This window comes from Ammodytes marinus (genome assembly GCF_949987685.1).
Source record: "Ammodytes marinus genome assembly, chromosome: 7".
Lineage (NCBI taxonomy): Eukaryota > Metazoa > Chordata > Actinopteri > Uranoscopiformes > Ammodytidae > Ammodytes > Ammodytes marinus.
Window position 1 is genome coordinate 6,987,994 of NC_137211.1, and position 24,684 is coordinate 7,012,677.

Here is a 24,684-nt window from a genome sequence, read left to right on the forward strand (position 1 = left end):
ACAAAATGTGCATGCTTAAAAAATACTAAAGCTGTTAATATTTCACTAAACATTTGGGTAATTTATTATGAATCCATTTTGACTGCCTAAGAAACCAAAGCTCCAGCTCATGAAATGATTAATTTCTGGCAATCAATATTCTAAGAAGATTGGAAAATAGGCGAATACGTGAACAAGAGAGAGAGAGAGAGAGAGAGAGAGAGAGAGAGAGAGAGAGAGAGAGAGAGAGAGAGAGAGAGAGAGAGAGAGAGAGAGACACACACACACACAGAGAGAGACAGAGAGAGAGAGAGAGAGAGAGAGAGAGAGACCACCAGCCCGTCGAGGACAAACTTGCAAGAAGCAGAGCATGCAGAAAAAGCTCCGCAAGACATCTCCACCAGTGCAGCAGCTCGGCGGGTTTTGAGGCTTCAGAGGCGGCAGAGCTTTGTAGCGGATTACAATGATTGCCACAACTCAACAAAACATGTCCCCGGAGCCGGTATGTGTGTTTGTCTTTGTTAATTTGTTTGGATCTCCAGGCTACTTAATTCACAGCAACGAGTGTGAGTGAGTGTGTGTTTGTGTGCGTGTGTGTGTGTGTGTGTGTGTGTGTGTGTGTGTGTGTGTGTGTGTGTGTGTGTGTGTGTGTGTGTGTGTGTGTGTGTGTGTGTGTGTGTGTGTGTGCAATCTCTCTGAGTCTGTTGATGTGCAGTAGGGGGATTCCTCATCATGTGGCCATAATACGACGATTATCGATTTTAGTGTTTCAGCCATTTCGCCCCATGCACACTTCCCCAAATCAGCATAGGCCTACTTATATCTTTGACTCTTGGTGCACAGATGCGGTGGATGGTGTGGCATGTAGGCTATAGTGTTGCCTTCCCCTGTCCCATGCAGACTTTTTTCCCCTAAAGCATTATCATAATATCTGCAGTAGCAATAATCAGATACAAGATTTTGTCCCAGCAGCCTGTAGGCTACTTGCACAGAAGAGCTCCAACAGCTTGCACGGAATGATTGATTATCCCCTTCTGTGGAGGTGTATATTATCAATGAAGCAACATCCATCTGATTCTCATTACTTGTGATAACACACTGCATTAAGTTAATTCTTCATGCTCTGTAAATTATTATTCAAATGCAGCTCTCCCGTTAAATTGCAACAGAGATAGATAGATAGATAGATAGATAGATAGATAGATAGATAGATAGATAGATAGATAGATAGATAGATAGATAGATAGATAGATAGATAGATAGATAGATAGATAGATAGATAGATAGATAGATAGATAGATAGATAGATAGATCGGCTACTTTATGTATCCCCCAAGGGAATTTGTATTATACATGTCAGATCCGATGTGACTTTTTCTCATTTTAGATTGTTCAGCTCAGCTTATACTGTATGTCAGAAGCAACATGTGAGGAAACATTTAATTTCCTGTTTTACATAGAGATCCAGGTATTATGAGACAGAATCTGGATTTTACACTCATGTTATTAAAGGTGGAGTCAGCAATTCTGAAGAATTCTTGTTGTCAAAATCATTGGCTATAGACTGAGTATTAACACAATTTTTTCCTCAGTGCATATACACACAGTACAGACAGGCACGATGGTGAGAAAATATTCACTGATTATGACAGAAAGTGATTTTGACAACAAACATTTTCCAGAATTGTATGACTCCACCTTTACCAACTTAAAGTGTATATTATTCTGGTCTAGTTTTCCAGAATCGTTTCCCTCCTGTGCTTCCGTCTCTCCACTGTCCAGTGCAACAGCAGAAACCGTTGCCAAGTCCACTAATTAACAGATCTCATCAAGCTGTCACCTTTCTTGGAAGAGAGTTTTAATCATGACATCATTAGCACACAGTTGTCCCTGATGGGCAAAGTGTTTTAGGGACGAGAGGAGCTACTACTTAAATCTTTTCTAATTGGTTTCTGATATGAGCATAATAATGTTTTGAATTGAACAACGTGCCAACCTTAACTTCTTACTTCTCTCTTTCTAACTGCTCTTGTTAAAGTGAAACCTGAGTTCTTTAAGTGTGTGTGTGACAATCCAGCGTTATTGTGTTCTTGAGAGAGGTACACAAACAAGGCTGCATGGCTTTTACAGACAATCTATTACCTGCGAATATCACAATATGTCACGCCATGGTCTCCAATCAATGTTCTTTGAACAGTAGGGCAATTAATGAGGCAAGACTGGGTTAGAGTCTGTTAAGTCTCTCTCTTCCGGTGCGGAGAAGATGCAATGGTTTAGTCCGGGGGGACAATATGGATTGCTGCTCGTTTTAAATGGTGTGTGTGTGTGTGTGTGTGTGTGTGTGTGTGTGTGTGTGTGTGTGTGTGTGTGTGTGTGTGTGTGTATGTGTGTGTGTGTGTCGAGGCGTACCATGATACAGGAGAAAAGAGCATTGCAGAGTCGGCACAAAATTACCTGTGGTGCCTCTGTTATATCATAAATTAAAAGAAAAGGCAATTTCATGCCAGAATAACTAAATGCTTTTAGCATTGTTTTGATTAATGAAGAAAAAAAAACAGTGAATGGATCTCTGTTTTGTTTTTTGTTTTTTTCAAAGGCGATATTGTTCTAAGATACATCCTCAATGTGACAGCATGACACACTAGTTCATATAGTGTACTGTAAACAGCACATTATATAGTGTACTGTAAACAGCACATTAGAAGCATTTAATCTGCTGACAGAGTGTTTCCTTTCAAACCTCAGCCCAGTGAAAAATGACATAGTCCCTGTCGTAATTTGTACTGTATTTATATCATGTCACCCGCAGCTCTCTTACATGTGTTTAATGGATGCCGCTTGTTTCCTAAGGCAGCAACTAAGACACACTGTGAGTGGCTCGAGTATTGAGGAAAAAGAGCTCCCTCACACAAGGTCCTTTTGTACAGTCATTTTTTCCCCCCCTTATGTGAGATGGGGAGCATGAAAGGAATAAGACAGTAGGGCCAGCCTTGCAGTGGCGGAGGCTAAAGCGGGAAGTCTTTCATTTCACACAGGGCTTGTGTGCATGCTGCATTGTCTGGCTGTATAGCCTGGAGGGCAAATCGGCCCAGTTAGTCACATATGGTGTGTCTATACTGCCTACTGCTTTTTCATTTTTTAAAGATGAGTAACACAATGGGAGAAATGGTGTGTGGGATGAGAACAGGAGAACGGGATATATTCTTCTGGATTGTGATAAAACATGGCCTAGATATGGATCGATATTTTTCTGTGATGGTATCTCACTATACCAAATCAGCTTGGTTGCCATTTATTCCAAACACACTGTATTCACATCCTGTCCTAATGATGACCTTTGTTTGAAATGAGCCAGTGAGAGATTATTGACATGGTAATACATGCGTGGGTTAGTTGATAATCTACAGCTTTGCCCCGTGAGTAATTACAGTGAATCATTAAAATGAGGAGCGTGTTGTATTGGTTGTATTGAGTGCTGTATGTGTCTGCCAATAGATCTCAACCCCTTTTCTATGGTGGTGGTTGTATCAGTGATGCCTCTGCCAATGTGGTGTTTGTAATAAGGTTAGGTGAAGGATGGTAAGGGGTGTGTATGCAAATAATTCAGAACCATATTTCCTCAAACAGACTGCACTGGTTCACTAATTCTTGTGCATGTACAGTCATTTATTGTGGGATTCTCCATGCCTCACACACAGACACACACACACTCACGCACGCATGGGCACACACACACACACACACACACACACACACACACACACACACACACACACACACACACACACACACACACACACACACACACACACACACACACACACACACACAAGGAGATGGAGTTAAGGAGGCCTCAGGAGTCTAATTTATGAATTCTTTGCAGCGCCCGGATTCTGCACAACCTAGTTGTGTGTTGCATGCTGTGCAGATTGAGTAGATGTGTGGCTTGCATTTTTCTAGTGTGCAGAACTGAATCAATACAGTTGGAATTGTTTGATTGTGTGTATATGGCCCCTCTGAGGAAACTGAGCCAGTTAGCTGGAATCTGTTTCGGTGCAGTTTTAATAAACGGTTCCAGTCCGATAAGTATGATTTTTAAGCTGAAATGATAAAAAGGTCTCAACAACACTAGGTCCTTGGTGTTCCACATGGAAATGTCACACTCAGCAAGGAGCAGTGCAAAGCCTAGAGGGTGTCGGCCTATAAGTGTCCTTTATGGCTGTATTCTCACGATTAATTGTTTCCCCTTTGGATCTTGTACAACTGTACAACTGATCGATTCTCTCATTTGGTTGAGTGAAAATCCCCATATAGCTCTGCTGGCAAATGTAAGAGCTTTCTATTCTATAATGCAGATCTATGTGGTTCGCCAAAAAAATATACTCTCAAGGGAAATCCACAATGAGAGTTATCCATAAACATAAAGACCTTTTTATTTGCATTCTCGCACCTTGTGTGGTGTTTGACTGACACCTCATATTGGCTTCTACTCCAGCTCCTGTGGAATTATGCCTTCTGAATAAAATAGATAGCCCACCACTGGTGGTCTGTGTGTGTGATTCATTTTTGATCGGGCTCAGCAGAAAAACCTGCTCCGTGAAATATTTTCTTGTCCATCAGAGCGCTGCGTTTGCGTCCTGTCCGTCATACAGCTCCGCTTCTCATCTGTTCACCTGTGCCAGCAGTTTGTGCTGGTGCTTTCAGTTCCCTTGTGCGTTGTCATCAGCATCCAGTCGCCACAAGAGCTGCTTTGTGAGTTTTCTCTCTCGCTCTCTGTCTCTCTCTGGGGATTCTGCTCGGCGGCTCAATCTGTGCCTCATTTGCATATGTGTGACAAAAACCCCTCATTCCAAACCAAATGTGGGATTTTCCCAGTCTGGCTTTACACCGACGATACAACCTTAATTGGAAACCATGGTCTTGTGGCTGGGGGAATGATAGGAGCTGTGCTGATTGGAGCTATTGGGAGGATGTTTCGGCACTCACGTTGCACACAGTAATTGGACTGAGAACTTGGATATGAATACACTATGTGATGAGTCAGTCAAGTGGAGAATTTTAATTTCAAATGTCTCCTTCCTTATTTATGTTTTTTGATGTCTTACCATGATTAATGTCTAACCATATCCATGGTGGAGTCAGTGATTCTGGAGAACACTTTTTGTCAAAATCACTTTTAGTCAAAATCAGTTATCCACTTCCTGTCCGTACTGTGTGTGTGCGCTGGTGTTAATACACAACATAGGCTCTGTAAACTGTTATGTAAACAAAGGGTATGTAAACAGCATCTTGTCCTTTTACAGAGCCTGTTCATTAAATATCTCCTATTATACTACTTTTCTGGTCTTAATTTCTTGTTAAAAACTGCTATAGAGCAACTTGACAGGAAACACATCACAAAAAACCATGTAGATTTTCGGGACACTCTTCCTCTCACCCTAGCAAGCACAGCAGTCTCTCACCACACTTGGCTTTGTGCTTCTCCGCCCCCTCCCCTCCTGCAAACCCCACTCCGTTGTGATTGGTTACCTTCCTTCCGGAACATTTTCAGCAGCGCACGGGGAGATTTGAGAGCAGGAAGGTGGGGGCATGGCCGGAGCTTGCCTGAGCAGCATTATCATACATGGAAACATCCGCTTTTCGTGACGACAAGAATATCAGGAAATTCTGAACCGATTTGAAAACGTGATTTCTCGACCGGCTGCCCTAGTGTTTAGTGCTCTGCACAGCCACCCCAGACGGTCAGCGGGGAATACGTCTAAATGCATGTATGTCATTATTTGATAAGCTAGTATGGTTAAACATGACTATAAATCATTATAACAACGTTTATAGGTCATAAAAGTCAAACAGTATCATAGGTCCTCTTTAACACCAGATTTTTTTCAGTGCATACACAGTATATACAGCTGTCGGATCGTCAGGAGATTTCACTGATTTTGATGAAAAGTGAATTTGACAACATAACAAACATTCTCTAGAATCGCTGACTCCACTTTTAACCGCTGCTTTTCATTTTTTACATATACCCAGTTTGTTATAGTGAAACAAACTGGGTATATGTAAAAGAAAAGAAAGTTCTCAAAATGCATAATGATTCAGTATACGCTGTACACTCCCAAACCGATCCTAGATAACTGTGGCTTTCTTTATCTGATGGCAGAATGATTGTGGTCGTCCACTGAGAGATTGGGTGCGAAGAGAGCAGGAGAATGAGATTAAATGAGAGTGTTCGTAAGGCCAGTAGATAGACACAGAGTCCTGGAGATCCATCACCCAGCACCAGCCTGCGCTGAAAGTTCAACTTCAAACATCATTAGAAGTTGTCCCTGCAGGTTTAACTGGCACAGGTTTTTAATTTGAACATGTTATGGTATGGCAGCCAAGAAGATTTATTAAAGATGAGACCTTGGCAGGAGCTTCACACCGCTGGCAATCATTCAAGGTAGAGCCGGCTTTGTCTTCTATTCATCTCGGGCACAAAAGTGAACCGACTCCTTTTAATATACCATGGTGAAATCTTCCGAAAGAAATTCTGAGAAGTGATGAAAACTGTATATCAAGGATTTTTATCTGATCGAAATAAATGAAATTTGATTTGAGGCATAAAAGAAAACTTCAGAAACCCCTCTGTGTCTAGAAATCTTTGACACAACTTTGAGCCTACTGTTTAGCTTCACTTTTCTGAAAAGTTGTTTCTAAAGATATTTTGATCCCAGTTGTGTAGACATATTGTCAGTTGTCGGCACTTTAATAACCCATGTACCAGGGGCTTTAAGTCAGAAGGTGAAGGGAGGTAAAGAAGTGTGTGTTTTTGGAGAGAGAGAAAAGTGCTAGGTGATAATATTGGAGCTACTGTATCGTTTGGCCAAAAGTACAGACCACAGGGACAGCTGGTGTCACCAAGGGAACTGGAAGTACAGCAATCTGTCAACCAGTGAATCACAAGCCCCTTTTACACAGAGATTGCGGCATATTGACGGAACAACATCACTCCAATATGCCGGCTTTGCTTGCTTCTGTGTTATTTACACAGAACCAAGCAACGCCGGCCTGCTGGCGCATCAGTAGCCCCTTTTACACAGCCTCCGGAATGAAAGAGGTGCTTGTAAACAGCGTCAGGTGTGACGTAAACATTTAGCGCCGCGCCGGTCAGCTGCTTTACAACAACAACAATGGCCGGTGAATTGAGAGCAGAAGTGCTGGAGCTTGCAGTAAGAGGGCCGTATTTTACTGTCCCCACGATGTGCCAGTTGATCTCGCTACGCGCTGAGTCCAACATCACTGGGACAGTTAACCAAACTGACAAAATCAATCCGACCGCTTCACCTCTGTGTGTGTGTGTGTGTGTGTGTGTGTGTGTGACAGGTTGGTTGTGAGCGAGTCTCTTTGTGAGGGCAGCGATCTGCCAATCAGACATACACACAGTGTGTGAAGTCACGTTACTGTAGACAGAAATAAAGTGTGGATATACGCTCAGGTGTTAGCAAAACAGTAGCTCTGTGGCTAACAGCTGAGCCGGAGCCTTCGGTCAGCTGAAGCAGACAGTCTAGCGGGGCGAGCAGACTATTCCCCCGTTACTAGGTCGACCTTCAAGCTGAACAAGAGCCCTCCGCTGCGCGTCGGGCTCCTGCTTCAGCTTGTCGGTCTTTATTTCTAGCAAGTGACCCGTTCGCTATACTTTATCCCTTACTTAGCCTAGCCTAGCTTTCCATTGTACAACTTCTCCTGGGCAGAAATAGACTCATACACTCTGCAAAATGAAGCGCGGGGGTTTGGATTGAGCAACGGACCTTATGATCAGCTAGATTATACACCGTTCCTTTTATTTGGTGATTTTTACGGGACATCAGACCGCCGTGGTTAATGTTAAACACACGTCCTTCAACTGCTAACATGGTCGCATGTTTAGAACGTAGACTATGGAACGTCAAACGCCCCCCTGTTCCGCAACAACAAGCTGGAGCATTTAAACAGAGAGGCGGAACTGATCGTGTCGGGAATCTTACTACCCCCCGAGGTAGTAAAATTCCCGGAACGATCACTCGCACCTTTCTTCCCTCGTTCCGCAACTGTCGCATTTACACAGCTGGGGGGAGGGCCGAAAGGCCGGCATATTCCCGGCTTTCACTGGCTGTGTAAAAGGGGCTACAGAGATGCTCTACTTCTGTTGCCCGCGTCCCTAAGGCCCAGAGGAAGCCGATTATAACCCAGCCAGGTCGTGAGGGTTAAATCTATAAAGCGTAACTTATGTCACCCTTATGAGTAATTCGGAGTAATGACAACAACACTGTCGGTGATCCCACATTGATTTTCTACCTGCTGCTGTACGTCCAGTTTTTGTCTTAGCAGTGGATTCAACTGTAAATGCTGTCATACTGAGAAATACAAGGAGAGTTTTGTGGAGCTGATAAGGCTTAATCAACTTTGTGTCAAGTGGTTTGGTGATGGCTTGCATGAAACCGACATTCAAAAGCTTTAAGCCAAAGGCGCGGGCTACCATAATGAAGGCTGAATGTTACAGCAGCTCTGTGATTGATATCTCACACTCCAGCGGCCGTGTGGCTCCAGAAGTGCCAGCCACACATTATGAGGGAGTCGAGCGCAGCCAGCCTGGGAACAGCAAGCAATTGTGTTTAATTGTCACAGACACCAATGCAGGCTCATTCCATCAGTTCCCCCTGATCGCATCCAGAGGGGGCTATACAAGGACGACATCCGAGATTTGAGGTTTTGCTCTGTTGATAACTGAATTTTGATTCACAGTTATACAGTCCCATCGACTTCTTATTTTCATTGCCTCATTAACATCTTGATCCAGAGCTGTTAGATAAATCCTCATCCACTAAAGCACTCGAAGTAGGTAACATTTTTCTATAAAATGCACCACCACCAACCATCGCTCCTATGCGGTAGGAAAACACAAGGCCTGTCAGTCGTGTAACAGGTGAAATGAGGCGACGGCGAAGAAAAATGATGGCGCAGCAGGCCAAAATTGCTGCTACAATTAGTGTCTGATCGCTGCTATGCAACAATTTTTTTGCAGTTCTCACACGGAAAATCTGTGTAATTCAGCGAGGTCTCTGTGATGCTGAAGACTGGTCTCAAGTCCCCCGAGGATCCCTGTACTAATATGCCTGTCGGGGAGAAAAATCTGTGAGACTGTGGAAATGAAGCAGCACTAATGTCCTACTGTTTGCCTGTGCTCGCATTCATCATTCTGTTTGTGTTTTCGTGTGTGTGTGGATGTGTGTGTGTTTCTGTGTGTGTGCGTGTGTGCGTGCGTGTGTTAGTGTGTACTTGTACAACTATTTTTATGAGAACCAATTTGAGTTTTAGACCTTAGCAGTGAGTAGATTGTTAGAAAGTGAGGAAAAAGTTGGCTGGTTCGCACTTCGGGACAGGCCTTAAGGTTTTAAGGTTGAGGCTACTACAGTAGTATAAGGTTCAGGGTTAATGTAATAGTTTGGGATTAGGCATTGCCGCATTTTAGTTCTGATGGTTAGGGTAAGGGGCTAGGGACTGCATTACAGTATATCAATGAGTTCTCTCACAAGTATAGCCGTACAAACATGTATGTGTGTGTTTGCTCTTTTCCAATGCAGGACATGGGGAGCTCAGAAGGTCCCCCACGGAGGATCGCCATGGTAGTGATCCTGGCTGTCATGTCCATGGTCATCCTCTCCGTCATCGTCCTCACACCTGGTATGACACGCTGTTTGGAAGAGCACATGCAACAAAGTAGAGAGAGCTGCTGTAATGTGGGCATTTTTGGAGAAATTCACTATATCTCTTTCTGGTGGAGAGTTAGATGAGAATATTGATAATAATTTAATGTCTTTAGGGGAATATATACCACAGCCAGCGGTAAATTAGTGTAGCTTAGCACAAAGACTGTAAACGGGGGAAACAGGTAGCCCGGATGGATGGACACAGATAAAAGATGGGTATCCATCTTGGCATATTTGTAACAAAGCCCGCTGAAACATCATCCGCTGAATCTGGGAGGAGCCCGAGGACACAAGCGTATTTCCCAAAATATAAAACTTTTGCTTTGCTTTAAAGAGAGACATAATATGGGCAGGCATTTTACAAATGTGACAAACAGCAGTGACAGTAAAAATGCAACTAAAAACAGAACCAGGTTTTGATGAATTAATGAAGTCTGTGTCTTTTCTCCAAAGATGAATCTCATTTGTTGCTGCGCTCCCATCTCACTATGGAGGATCTGGAGAGTGAAGAGTTCAAAGTTCACGACCCCAGTGTGGCGTGGTTGAACGGTAAGCTTCCCCATTACTCCCGACTCATGACATTTTAAAACCACTTTAATGATCCCACCTGAAAACCGAGCCACTGGTTTGCAGACCTAACTACTGTCTCTGTGGTTTCAAGTCATCACTCTAATAACACATTAACACACAACCTTTTCCTTTGATCCTCCTCAAACCCTTTAGAAAACGAAGTGGCCATCCGCACCAGAGAGGGGCACGTTCTATCGTTCAGCCTCAACAGCAACCTGACCTCCACTCTGCTGGACAACAGCTCACTGGTGAGTTACAGAGTACACATCTCAGGATTGATCGGCTGATAACAGGCAGACAGAAGGTCTAATGGACTGGGGATGCAGTTACTGTGAGAGAGAGAAACAAGCAGTATAGAGTCCCGCTGTTCCACATCCCACAGCTCAGACAAAAACAGATTCGACACAGTGACAGTATACCATCATCTCGCCCCAAATCTGGCTGCTGTGTGAGCCCTAAACGTGTCCCTTCTAAGAGCATTTTCCATGCAAGGACAGGGTATGATTTTGAACGCTGCTTGTGCGTGATACTGAAATACTTATATGGGTCAACACGGAGGAGCTTAAAGCACGGTTGTGTTGTCAGGTTGGGAACGAGTCTCCTAGGAATTGCGGTTGTTGCCAATAACATAAAAACATATTTTGTTGTATAGAAGATACTGAGAGGCACATGGGGTTTCCCTAAAAAAAACAATTGTTAAGATACAAAGCAAGTAAATGAAACGTGTTTTGTGTGTATCACTGTTCAACTGCAGTGTTATAATGAAAAAAGAATATAACAAATCATATTTCGAATATTTAAATAAAAAAGAAGCAAGAACTGTTCAAAAGAGTAGGAAGCAAATCAGGGTAAGGAAGTTATAAATTTGTTTTCAGATGTATTTAAATGCAGCTCTGTTCTCTTTCTGTAGAGCACTGCAGTATTTGGTATGACTCATCTTGAACTAAGGCATGTACAGTATATGTATCCAAAAAAGTGTGATTCAGCCTCGTATTGAGGTCTACTTAAATCAAGGTCCCACCTCCTCCTCCTTTTGTAATATCATAGAAGAATGAGCGGTCTGTGAAGGCCAGTTGTCTGTTGTCTACAGGTCAGAAATATGCCCTAATATTCTCTAAACCATTTGATAGAAATCCCTCATGTAACTAAGCAACACTGCCTTTCAGTTTCACTTGGAAAAATATGTCACAATGCCGATGTGTATAGGGGAGCTTTCACTTCAGTTTCCGCTGTGTCTTAATGATTCATATTTCTTTTGTAAAAGCGATGAATCAAATGACAATGATGATTTGTGAAGATGTGAAAGGTGTCGCTTGTATCGTAGTGATAAGTTATGAGCCCTCCAAGGAATATCACTCCAACCTTACGCTCCCCTCAGCTGCTTTAGGAGCAATATAGCGGGGTTTGAATTCACTCTCACTGCTCTCACAAAGTCATTTTCTCAGCACCAACCAGAACAGAAAAGAATAATACAGTTAGAGACTTGCTGGTGAACACAGTGGAGCTTTTAGCAGATAAAAAGCAAGATATTTCCCTCTGGTTTTGGTAGAGATCATTAAGAGAGTGAATATTGGTCTTCTACGTTCCCAAGGTGTCCGCAAACACGACTTCAAATGAATAATAATAATGTTGCTCTGTGTGTGTGAACCTATTGTTTACTATCTATGGTGTGAACTGGATGTTCAAATGCAAATAAGCCTTGTGAGCTTCAAAGGTGATAACTATTAAACTTTGTGTTCTCATTGTGTTTCTGCTGCCCTGAATTTGCCAATAAAATATCTGCATAGCGATGGCATAGCAATTGGAGCCCAAACTAACAACAAGTGTGTCCTAGTAATCGTGCAAAGAGAGAATAAGCCGGGTCCCAGGATTGACCCCTGGGGAACTCCACATGTCAGATTGTACAATTTGTTACGAACGAAAATACTTTAACATTCAGCACACCAACCCAAGAACAAATTGAGGTTGCTGATGATGTGTTGTATAATTTTTATTTATTTATTCATTCTTCTCCACAGGACTTAACCACTACTAAATTCCAAGTGTCCGCAGATAAGATGTTTGTCCTCTTGGCATACAACATTCGACCGGTAAGTTTTTTCTTCTCCTGAATGCCAAGTTGACTCACATTTATTCCAGACAGGCACCGTCAAGTGTTTTTACCTTCAGAAAAACATCCAGGGCCATAAATTATCTACAAGTATCAAAGACAAGCTGTTACTGCTCCACATACCATGTCTATCAGGCCAGTAGTGGCTGCGAAGCAACAGTGTCATGCATCCTAATCAGAGTCTTACAGAAAGAAAACCAAGAGATTGAGGAGTGTGTGTGTGTGTGTGTGTGTGTGTGTGTGTGTGTGTGTGTGTGTGTGTGTCTGTGTGTCTGTGTGTGTGTGTGTGTGTGTGTGTGTGTGTGTGTGTGTGTGTCTGTGTGTGTGTTGTTCTCATTCTGCTACTGCAGCAGAATTGGCTCTAAAACAGCGCCCGCCAAATGACTGGGATGACATATTGGGAGTTGAATATTTAAACTGGCTGATGGCAGAAGGTGTAGGGGGGGTGAGGAAAAGCTCAGAGTGAGTGAGCGGTGTGAAGTGTGTGTGTGTGTGTGTGGTTGTGTGTGTGTAGGTGTGTGTGTGTGTGTGTGTGTGTGTGTGTGTGTGTGTGTGTGTGTGTGTGTGGTTGTGTGTGTGTGTGTGTGTGTGTGTCTGTGTGTAACGAGTGCCGATGGAGAACGGGCAAGTGAAGGAGATGGAGAGGTAAAGTTGGAGCCAGGGTAATGGAATCGGCCACGTAACATCGGTGGAGAATTTTAATGAGAAGCTGACGAGAATCACAATCGCAGGTGGTTTCAGATAAGCACTGGTGGTCGACACAGAGCATAGATCTATTTCTCCCCTTTACATTAACACCGCACAGCTCAGCTCAGCTCACCTCACCGCCTCCAACCCCCCCCCCCCCAACCAACCTGCCGTCTCGCTCTGTAAATACCCGCACCGTTAATAAATAGTGCAGTCGTTCCTCAAAGGGCAGGCGAGCTTGTGTGATGTGCAAGTAATCGGCGAGAGAAGAGAAAACAGAATTAGGAGGAAATGAAAGCCCTCAGCAGCACAATCTCTCCACATTTTTTATTAAAAAAGCAGTTTTTCCCAGCCCTCCCGTACTCTCAACTCTCTGCCTCTTCCATCTCCCTGGGTTTCCTTAAAGGTGGAGTAAGTGATTCTGGAGGAGGCTTGTTGTCAATATCACCTTTTTGTCAAAATCAATGAATATCTCCTCACAATCTGATACCTGTCCGTACTGTGTGTGCGCTGAAAATAAAACAGTGTTAATACACAGCCTACACTCTGTAAACAGGCTTCTTGTTGGCTACAGTTGGCCTCTTTGTTCACATACCAGTTTACAGAGTCTAGGCTGTGTATTAACACCAGATTCCTTTGCAACGCACCCAGTACGGACAGGTAGTGAAACGTAAGGAGATATTCACTTATTTTGACAAAAAGTGATTTTCACAACTAGTGTCCTCCAGAATGGCTAACTGCACCTTTAAGAGATCTGCTTTTGCTCCAAACACTGCGTATTATATTTTCTGTATGTTTGTGTTTGGGGCTTAGGGGGAACGTATGGACCAATGGTGCCTGTTGCTGTGTCAATTTCGACTGAATTATTGAACGGTTAACATACGTTCAATCGCTTTTCAGATATCTCAGATCTCTAAAGCGTGGGTTGCTTTGGTGGATGTCTGCCATGTCGTTAGCATACTTCCTTTGATGTCAGCAGCAATGGTCGATCTCTCATTTGTATGCCTAGTGTGTACTGTATTCACTCTCCAAGAAATCAGAGTGGGAGTGGGGGGAACGCCACCTGTAATCATTCTTATATTTTAAAATGGATCTATTCTGCCTGAGTGTGACAACGGTTGACATGTTGTGCGCATGGATTGGGGGCCATTCCAGCCTCCTTCATCTTCCCCGCTCTCACTCAATTTCTCCTGTCTATCTCTGGGGGGGTTTGTGCTGACTGAAGCAGTTTGCGCCAAGGCACCGGCTTTGGTGTTTGGAAAGAGGAGCAGAAACTCAGCTGAGAACAGTACAGAGCAGAGCCTATGTGATGGAGGGGAATGGGGGGCAGAATGGGTTATGCACCATTTGCCCTTAGATGCACTGCCCAGTTGCAATGAATCAGAGTGGTTATCAAAGAATGACAGAGGTACTAAAAGGAGAGAGCTGCGGTAGAAAGAAATGGATGAGCAGGCGGCGGGTAAAGTTAAAAGGCTTCTCTGGATTTCGTATTAGCTTTGAAGGCTTAAGGGAGGGTTTTGTGCCTGCTGGGTGAAAATAAATGGATTTTGGGATGAGGGTATACATAGGAGTGAGTTAGGGACTCGGCCACATGGGAGCAAGAGAAAGCATACTCCCTATGGGGAAAATGTATTTCCTTTAAAACCTGTTTGAATTAAAGGTTTGCATAAAAGAGGAGAGATGGCAAATGAATGAGAAGAGCTATTCATATACTTAATAGAGTGATCGCAAGATAGTTTAGAGGAGATGGTGGTTTCCTGGAGTGATGAGATAAGGATGAGAAAGCTGCCAAGACAGTTTAGTTTAGGGGCAAATAAAATGCCAAGCCGAGTCGTGTGTGCAGTGTGCATTCTGCAGCAAGCAAGCGCCGATGGGTTCTGCTAAGAGGCAATGCATTGTGGGACTGCTTAGAAATGCTACAATTTGAAGAGGGAATCGAGGTTATCGCTATTTTGTGCATCTTGCAGTGTATGGCGGATCCCGATAGCTGGGCTGCTGATGCGAAGGGGGTGTTGTAATCTTGATACGTTTGTCACGCCATTTTATGAGTGTTTAATCTGTGTGTTGTGCCCCCAAACCCACGGTTTTTGCGGCATGGATTGGGGAGAGAGGAGGAGGAGTGTGTGTGTGTGTGTGAGTGTGTGTGTGTGTGTGTGTGTGTGTGTGTGTGTGTGTGTGTGTGTGTGTGTGTGTGTGTGTGTGTGTGTGTGTGTGTGTGTGTGTGTGTGTGTGTGTGTGTGTGTGTGTGTGTGTGTGTGTGTGTGTGTGTGTGTGTGTGTGTGTGTGTGCGCGCGTGTGTGTGTGTGTATGTGTGTGTGTGTGTGGGAAGCAGAAGAGCGTTCTTTAGGATTTATGATATGCTACTGGCAGCCACGTTCACTCTGTATTCACTCTCCAAGCCTCTCCAAAAAGACAGATGCTCTCGGTGGCTCTGACTGTTTATCACAAAGACACACAGTAACGTAGAGCCTCCGCCACCGGCCTCTTAATGATAAATCACGGGCAGAACCTCCCGGGTTTTCCTTAACAAATCATGAACAGCTGATTGAACATGGTGCCGGTGCCATGTGCTGCCCCCTTTGGTGCTGTGAGTGATACTCCCTCTAACTCAAGAGTGGGCCTTCAGTTCAGTGTGGAGTGGCTGTCGACTCTGGCTGTCTGTCAGCATCCTTTCCTCCCTTCCTGCCTTTGTTTCTTTCCCTCTATCTCCCTCACTCACTTTTTCCTTTGGTGTTTTGACCATTTCCTTTCTTCCTCTTCCTGTTCTTGCAGTTATTTTCTGGCCGTTCTAGACATTAAACTGGGAACAAATCATTTTAAGTTTAGTAAATCAAGTAGAAGCACACAAAAACACAAAATACGAGAATTTACCTATTTCTCATTCAAAGATTATACCCAGCCTTAAACTGTAATACAAATGTTTTAAAAGAGATATTGATTATTTATTTCGTAGGCCTACATTTATTTTGGCAGTGCTGTATTGTGAAGGATTTCTGGCATAATCTTTGTGCCTTATTATCTTACGGTGGAGAAAAGTGTGGCTTGGACAATGAAAAATAATAAACAGAAAAACACTTATTATTATTTTGGCCGAATATTGAATTCAATATGAGTAAATTAAATTTACATGAAAGAATCCTTGTTTCATTGCCTTTAACGGACAGTTCAAACATTACATTTCCTCTATTCCTCAAAGTAAAATGTATTCTGTCAATGCTGTGTACACATAAGGCATTTTGATAATAGAGAAGAAAGGGGAAAAAAGACTCAGAACTGGCTGTAACCAGCTCTTTCCCTTTACGCCCCTTTGGCCCTCGTGCTAAGACTTTACACCGCAATCAAATTTCAATTTCATTTAGACGGCCCTAGAATTCATTTTACCCTTACTTTACCCCTGCGGCTTTACCCCCTCGCGTAACTCCGTCCTTGCATTTTCCAACAACAGACAAACAACCCGGAAATCCAATTTCACTGCTAAGCGTGCTCTGTAGAGGATGTGACATTTCATTTCTTTAGGGACTGTTTTTTCCAGCAGGTTTGGGCTTTCAGGGGTCAATGGGAAAATAGCCTGCTTTCAACTCTTGGCTTGTGAGAGAAAGGGAGAGAGAGAGAGAGAGAGAGAGAGAGAGAGAGAGAGAGAGAGAGAGAGAAAGAGAGAGACAGAGAGAGAGAAAAAAAGAATGGTAAAAATCGATATATTTCCTAGTATTCATCAGGTAATGCTGTGATCAATTGTGGTTAACACGTGCACGCACGCATGCACGCACACACACACACACACACGCACACACACACACACACACACACACACACACACACACACACACACACATACAGGACATACACATGTCATACATTCATTGATTCTGGTCCCTTAGTCTTCTTCAGTATGCTCATTTAATTAATCATCGAGCCACTGATGCTCGTGTCAGGTTTGCGACAGAGTTGCCAGCCACAGTAGATCACAGTGGGAAGGATATTAGCCGTATAATGAAGCCATTTAATAGGAATGTATGTCTTAGTCTCTGTGCTCTTGCTTTCACCTCACGTCTTTTTCATGTTGTCTATTTCACTCTGTCTTAAGGGTCCCTGTGGTCCCAATTTTCTGTTGTTCAGACGTGACCACAAAACTGATGTAACATGGATGAAATGTGCCGCCAGTGATTCAATGAGCCAAATGAATTGAATGTGCTGGGAGTTGGTTCTGTAACAAGCACAAGCCACATTAAAATACTGCGTGGTGAAGATTACCACATTTACATATCCTTACAGTATGAGGCACTTTGCTGCCAATGCCACTTTTTTGGGGTAAAATAATTAGATTACATTATTTTAAGTTTAAGGTTCATTGAACATTCCCTTGATTAATTTTTTTTATTATAATGGTGTGTTGCTTACCCCTTTATAAAAGCAATGAGCCACTTGGTGTGATGCTTTGCAGTGATTTCAGAAGAAATTTCAGCAAACACAGCTTCCTGTTGCATATTGCTCATTTTTAAGGTCGGCCTCAGCAGTGTCCTTCATAGCCTTTGTTTCCCCTTAAAGGTGCAGTGTGTAAAGGGAATTGGCGTTTTTCAGAACAGACTAATATTCATAATATCTTTAAATAAGTATATAATCGCTTGAAAATACAAGTTATTTCTTTTAAAACAGTACAGTAGGACAGAACGGACAAACTTCACAGCCATATGTGTTTTTATATTAAGTGGGTACCGGAAATGCACCTGTTGTATTGGAAGACGAAGGATAAGTACTTTAGAATAAATAACTAAATACAATTTAACCTCATTGCTTGATTTTGTGGAAAGACTTGAGGCAGTGGTGGATGATGCCTTCTTTAGTAACTAGCTTATTGTCCTCGAAGGCCACCGCAGCATCTTTAATTTATTTTAACAGAAGGGGTAGACACAAATCATTCCAGAACTTTCACCACTAAATGACACCAACATCTACATTATTACACACTGCACCTTTAACTTTCTTTACACGTGTCTGTGTGTCAGCACTAAAATATGTGTGTGTGTGTGTGTTGTCATCTAAATTCGGCACAACTGTGTGTGCATGATATCCTTTACCTCTTTCAGGTGTTCTCTCAGTCCTTCACAGCCTCCTATGCTATCTTCACTGTGGCTAATGGGTAGGTGGAATCATGAATGCTCTTGCATGGGCTGCACCAGGCATGAGCGTAACCAATGTAAGCAAAGCAGACCGGCAGATTGAAACAAACTCTCCCCCCGCCCCAGAGTGTGTCTCGTCCAGTTAGAGCCTCATGTTTCCGTCCGACATGCATTCATTCGTTGGTGTTCTTCTTTCCAGGTTCCATACCCCGAGGTGAGGTTAGTACTAGGGGTGTAAATCGCTAGTTTCATCAAGATACGATATTAGATCGTTTCATTGGACAATAGGATATTTGCTAATATCACAAAGTCTTCCAGGATACAACTTCGATTTGATTCAGGGCTTTGTGATAGATATGAGACGATATCATATTTACATTTATATCACAAACAACTACAATATGATTTAACCAATTTATTTTCTTCCATATATTTAAATTAAAAACAATCCATTCTTCTAGTGGAAATAGTATCACGCTCAGAGTGCAGAGAGATTGTCAAAATCAAAGTGTATATTAAAGACAGCTTTTGGCTTTGCATCGATATGGTACGATCTTTCGCCAATTAATCAATATTTCGATCTATATCGATGTATCCTCCTTACACCCCTAGTTTGTACTGTACTTCAGATTTCACTGCCTGATACTCATTCAGCATTTTATCAGTGGGAAAACTCTGTGGACTTCGAAGGGACGGTTCTGAAAAGGTGTTTCAGGGGGACCTGCAGTGTTTATCATTGCCTGAGTGTGCTTAGGAGGGAAGAAAATGCTCTTGCATGACCCAATCCCATTCTCTGTTTTCGTTTCCCCCTCTCTGCATCTTGCTCTTTTTGTCCTTACAATCCAGTATCTACTTAAGCTCAAGGCCAGAGCATGGACGAACCTCGGAGGAGCTTTAAACGTGGCGATGGTCCCTAAAGGAAGGGCTTATGTCTGGGTGTTTGTGTGTGTTTCAGGGATCTGCTGGAGCTCAACCCTCCTGAGAGGCAGAAGGCAGCGCTACAATACGCTTCCTGGGGGCCTCAGGGGAACCAGTTGGTAAGCCGGGCCATTATTCATTTGCCTATTCATCAATGTGTCACCTGTGTCTTTGTCGGATAAGATACACCTGAATATATCTGTCAAAGTGATGTACAGATTTTCTCAACCTTTATTATGATCCATTATACTGCAGTCTGTGTTGGAATTATTTTCAGGATAACATCAGTGGATTTAAATTCTTTGTCATTATGAGATGAACTCCAGCGTAGAGGTGACTGCAGTGGGCTGTGTTACTATAATGGGGCTTGTTTTACACTTCATAATATAATTCATCTACCCTATCCGTAATGTAATTGCTTTTTGCTGCTATGTCGGTGCTCATCCGCAGCATATTACCTGGCTTGTAAATATGCTTTGGCTCTGACTTACAGTATGTGTGTGTGTGTATGTTGGCCCGTGATTCGCTCACACTTGGAAGGTGTCCGACGCTCAGTTCAAACAGCCAGCTAAGGGGCTGCTGCAACTGTGCAGTGGTTGATAATGGATTGGCGCTGTCTGTCTGTGCTTGCTCATGCCAGGCCTATGTGTCGGACGGAGATATCTACTACAAGCAGAGTGTGACCAGCGGAGCCCTGCGTCTCACAACCGCCGACCCGGAACAGAGTGTGGTGAACGGGCTTTCTGATTGGACCTATGAAGGTAGGAAGTGTTCCATCATCATTAACTGTTTCACACTTGAAAAAACCTGAAAAAGTCCCAAGTAGACAACAACAATAATTACATTACATGTCATTTAGCAGACGCTTTTATTAAAAGTGACTTACAACTGGAGGTAGGAAGTTAGAATTACGGATCCGACTCCTTGCAAGCAGTTGTATGCTTTTAGATTGACAGACAACAATTGTGTTTTAAAACAGAGGAAGTGCTCTTGACGTATGTCGCCCACTGGTGGTCGATGGACGGGGCCCGGCTGGCGTACCTCAGCATCAACAACTCTGCCACACCAGTGATGGAGATACCTCACTTCCTAGGAGGTCTATACCCGTCCAATGTGGTCTTCCCATATCCCAAGGTAAAAATCTATTACAGCATATATGCTTGATTTAGCATGCTAACTGAGCAGATGTAGCATTTACCATGTACTCTATTAGTTTAGAGAAAGAGCATGCACATTTTTGCTAATATTTTTTTTTATCAATGCAGTTTGAGGTTCCACTATAAACTATATGTAATAGGTTATATTTCATGTTGTTAAAAATTGAAATGAAAAAAATTATGTGGAAAAGATATTGATGCGATCACCAAATTCATAACAATTCATCCTAAAGGGAAAAATCATGTCTGTACCAAATGAGACATCACACTCAAAACTCAACCTGATTGTTGCGCTAGATAAAATCATGGGATCACCAACATCATAGGATTCATCCTAATGCGCCGTGAATGTACAATATCTTGTACCATTGTGTTGAATAAACTTTGAGTGAAAAGTTTAACCTGCTAGTGGAGCTATAGCTGTAAAGACAGGGGGGATAAAAAGTCAGGGCACCATTAAAGATCAGCTGTAGCAAGTAGTTGTTGAGACATTACAGTCAAGACGAATGTGATGGACAGAAAGAAGAGCTTGGCTGAAAATATTTTATCTGAAGTTTATCTGAAACTTTCTTCACTTTTCTTTGATAACTTCAGACTTTTATTTAATAATGTATTTCTTCTTGTGTCTGCGCTCACAAGGCGGGCTCCAGCATCCCATCAGCCAGTCTGTTTGTGGTGAATCTGTACGGTCCGGCCCACACTCTGGAGATGATTCCTCCTGACTCCCTGCGTACCAGGTATAGCCTAGTTACATCTCTGTAAAAAAAATCTGAATAAACCTTTAAAGACATGGGACACCACCTGTCAGAAATGATTACGCATATCTCAAATTCCTCTCTCTGCTATTTTCTTTTTCCTCCGTTTCACTGCACCACTTCTCCCAACCCTCTTTAACTGCTATCATTTTCTGCATGGCCTATTCAGGGACAGCTACATCTCCATGGTGACTTGGATCAGCAGCACGCGCCTCGCAGTGCGCTGGCTGAATCGCGCCCAGAACCAATCAGTGCTGTGCGTGTGCGAGGCCACCACAGGGGCATGCTCAGAGGTGAGTGGTCATCAGTCGTTCTGCAATAGTAATCTCCACACGGCCCCGGCTGCAATTTACAGCTCCTAATAGAATTTATTTTACACTGTGGTCGGGAGTTAGGATTGATTTCCTTATAATGTCTACGGAGCGGGATTAATATTTAAGGTAATTTGCTGCATTGGAAGAATTTCCATTGATGCAGTGCTTAAAGTGTTTTATTGCTTTACTGCTCCTATAAATCCTCACAGATTGCAGTGAGCCATTGCCAATGCTTTAAGTGTATTTAATAAACATTAAACATCATAACTTTCATGTGTACGATGCAACTTGGATTTAGCTTTAGCTGTTGATGTAAGTGCATTGTAAGTGGCATGATGGCTAATATATTTCTCTACGCTGTGTGATTCTAAATGGACAGAAACAGAAAAGGGCCATCGACATAATGCAAAACCAACGACAGGTATGCATCACTTATGTTTAATATGTTTACACCTTTTCTTCACTACTGTCTCTTTCTTCCTTCCTGGACTGACTTTTTTTTAAATTTCTTCCGACAGGACGTGCCGTTGTTTTCAGCAGACGGCTCTGTCTTTTATACCATCCTGCCGGCAAAGCAAGGCGCTCGTGGGGAGTTTCACCACATTGCCGCTCTCTCATCCCAGGTCTGTTTGAAGGCGGTTAACTTTAACACCCTAGTGTCACCCTTGACAAACTTGGCCATTAACATTTCAACAGGGGGTAACATAAGACAGTGTGATCACAGAACTCAGCAGCACAGATACTAAAGTGTAGTTTGCTTACTTCTGTCCTTCTCCTTCCACACTATATATAGGAACAGTTTCCTATCTATTTTCTCCCAAACTACCAAAACAACCCTTTTAATCATTTCACTCATTAATACTTTAATTGTGGTTTGCCATTTGCATTGTTGAGGGAATTTAGTTCTGGCCATTTCAGTTTAACAATGAATTAATCCCCATTGAGGCAATTAAAAGAGTTTTTCACAATGTTTTTTTCTTTTGTAAACATATTCTGTAAACAGGGGAATGACATTGTGTTTCTTTTGTCCCGATCCTCGTTTAAGAATGAAAAGACTTTGGCAAATCCCACATTTTCTCTCCTGTGTCTCGCTAAATGAGTCCCAATGTCAAAATAAACAGTAATTAAAAATATATTATTTTGACTTATACATCATGAAACGTTGCCAGTTTATTACTGACATTAAAACAATAGTTTTTTTGTATTACAATTTTTGTTTGAATAAATATTGAAATTTGGAAATATCTAACTAATAATGCGTTAATATGCACATATTTAAAAAACAAAAATCTCGATGCTGGATAAAGCCAGAGTTAAAATCTTTATTTCATATTTACAACATTCAAGTGTCCAACATTTTTACAGAACAAGTTTTGGGAGCAAAATAGCCAAAAATCTCAAAACTGAACAGTGATGGAAAAAACAATGTTTGTTTGGTTTTTAACTGAATACATCTATCTTTATTTAACTTACACATGGTTGCTGTGTTGTTTTACCTATTGTTATTCTGTAAATCTGCCTCTTTATGTCTGCTTTCTCTGTGTAACGCAGCCCGCCATCCCCTCCGTCCCTCCCCGCTTTTTGACATCAGGGAGCTGGGACGTCGCTTTGCTCTGCGCCCTGGACGAGAAGGCTGGGAAAATGTACGTATACAGGGGCCAGGGGTTGAGTCACCCTTCAGCACTGTTAAGAGCTTGCATGCAGCTCCTAACTTTGAATGTACAGGAGTAGAACAGTGGCGTTCATTAAAATAATCATCTCTTGCTTTAAACTGAGATCTTGATATGTCGGCTAATGGAGAGCAAATTCACTCTCGAAGTCAGACTCTGGATTGGTAGTAGTACACATAAGATCTTGCTTTTTTTAAATAAATTGCTCAGACTTGGGAAATGAGATAAGATAACATAATACTAATAGATACTGTTACTACCTCTATGACTGTATGTCGATACTAAAATAAAATAAGATTATCTTGCCAAAAAATACCTATAAAGGCCCTTTTTCATGTGGGATTAATCTTGGTTAAAAGGCCAAAGGAAATGGCTTTGACTCTGCCTTTGCGTTTAGCCGAAGAGGGCAAAGGATTACTTGCACTTGAAACAGAAACAGATTACTGTTTAAGTCTGTCTTTATCCTGCTGGGGGCAGAAAGCCCTCATGGACTGATTGACTGAGGAGGTGGGAGCAGCAGAGAATCAAGGGAAGTCAATTGTTAATCTAGTGTGTTGTTTACAGTCCTGAAGCACATAGTTTGATACGGCTATTTGCCTCCAAACCAGTCTTCATAATTTACAATATTCCTTTAACATTCACACAGTCAACATACTTTGATGTCCCACTGCACAAATGTTTTTAATCACCATAGCATATGATGCTTTACAAATTTAATGTAATAATGATTTTGTTGGCATACATAAGTAAATGTATGTAAATGTATGTATTTTTTCATGAATAATTGATGATCTGAATAACCGGGATGAAGTGAAGAAGATGGCCAAAGGTGATGTGGAGTTCTTGAATAGCATGGAGTAAATTGTTTTTTTTTAATTTTTTTTATCATCATCAGCTATTTCCTGAGCACAGAAGCATCCAGACAGAGCAGACACCTATACAGGTAAACAATGCTTTGTCCCTTTGATATAAACAGCATAACCTTGACCAAACACAGATTGTTGACGATGCTACAAAGCGAATGCAGTATAGACCTTATCCCTACGATTAATAATGTGTTGTGGGACTGGTCTATTGAGGGTTTGTGATAAAATGTTATAGTGTCCCATCCCTAGTCTCAACAAAAAACTCAATGACAAAGCTTTCACAGCCTGTCCTCCCCGGGTCGCCCAATCTGCCTGTGACAGCCTGTTTCCATGGTCGGGCGGTTTCCCTGCAGTCTCTATACTGTCAACGTTTTCCTTCGGTTTTTTTAACAGTCACACTTCCACCATGGACAATTTTTATGGGTAAATATAATACTGATTTACTTGTGATTTGGTGAATCTGTTCTTAATAATATTGGATATAATTTTCCTGTTGTTTTGAGGTGATTTTTCAAGGCCAGATAGTTTGGTGTGTGTACTCTAGTCCTACTGTGTGTGTGTGTGTGTGTGTGTGTGTGTGTGTGTGTGTGTGTGTGTGTGTGTGTGTGTGTGTGTGTGTGTGTGTGTGTGTGTGTGTGTGTGTGTGTGTGTGTGTGTGTGTGTGTGTGGGGTGGGGGGGGGGGCATACAGTTTCAGGACCAGCTGGCAAGGAGGGCACTCTGGTCTGTGTCCAGCTCTTGGCACTGAAGGGCTGTGTAAAGGCCAGATTGGTGGTGTTTATCAAATTTGATGACTCGTTTTTGGAATTTT

General features: G+C 42.4%; 1 protein-coding gene across 1 annotated transcript in view; it reads left to right on the top strand.

Annotated features, from left to right (window-relative positions):
* Window positions 1-314: 314 nt before the first annotated feature.
* Window positions 315-24,684, top strand: part of LOC307253576 (inactive dipeptidyl peptidase 10) — a gene marked incomplete at its 3' end in the record, with an annotated part of 29,694 nt that continues 5,324 nt past the window's right edge. The window contains exons 1-15 of the mRNA XM_080031686.1: window positions 315-481; window positions 9,585-9,684; window positions 10,164-10,259; window positions 10,434-10,528; window positions 12,299-12,370; window positions 18,162-18,214; window positions 19,150-19,231; window positions 19,753-19,873; window positions 20,092-20,246; window positions 20,909-21,006; window positions 21,194-21,317; window positions 21,718-21,759; window positions 21,857-21,961; window positions 22,890-22,981; window positions 23,904-23,951. Of these exons, the coding sequence (XP_079887812.1) occupies window positions 443-481; window positions 9,585-9,684; window positions 10,164-10,259; window positions 10,434-10,528; window positions 12,299-12,370; window positions 18,162-18,214; window positions 19,150-19,231; window positions 19,753-19,873; window positions 20,092-20,246; window positions 20,909-21,006; window positions 21,194-21,317; window positions 21,718-21,759; window positions 21,857-21,961; window positions 22,890-22,981; window positions 23,904-23,951 (1,322 nt within the window). The 5' untranslated portion in view covers window positions 315-442. The remainder of the gene's footprint in view (window positions 482-9,584; window positions 9,685-10,163; window positions 10,260-10,433; window positions 10,529-12,298; window positions 12,371-18,161; window positions 18,215-19,149; window positions 19,232-19,752; window positions 19,874-20,091; window positions 20,247-20,908; window positions 21,007-21,193; window positions 21,318-21,717; window positions 21,760-21,856; window positions 21,962-22,889; window positions 22,982-23,903; window positions 23,952-24,684) is intronic.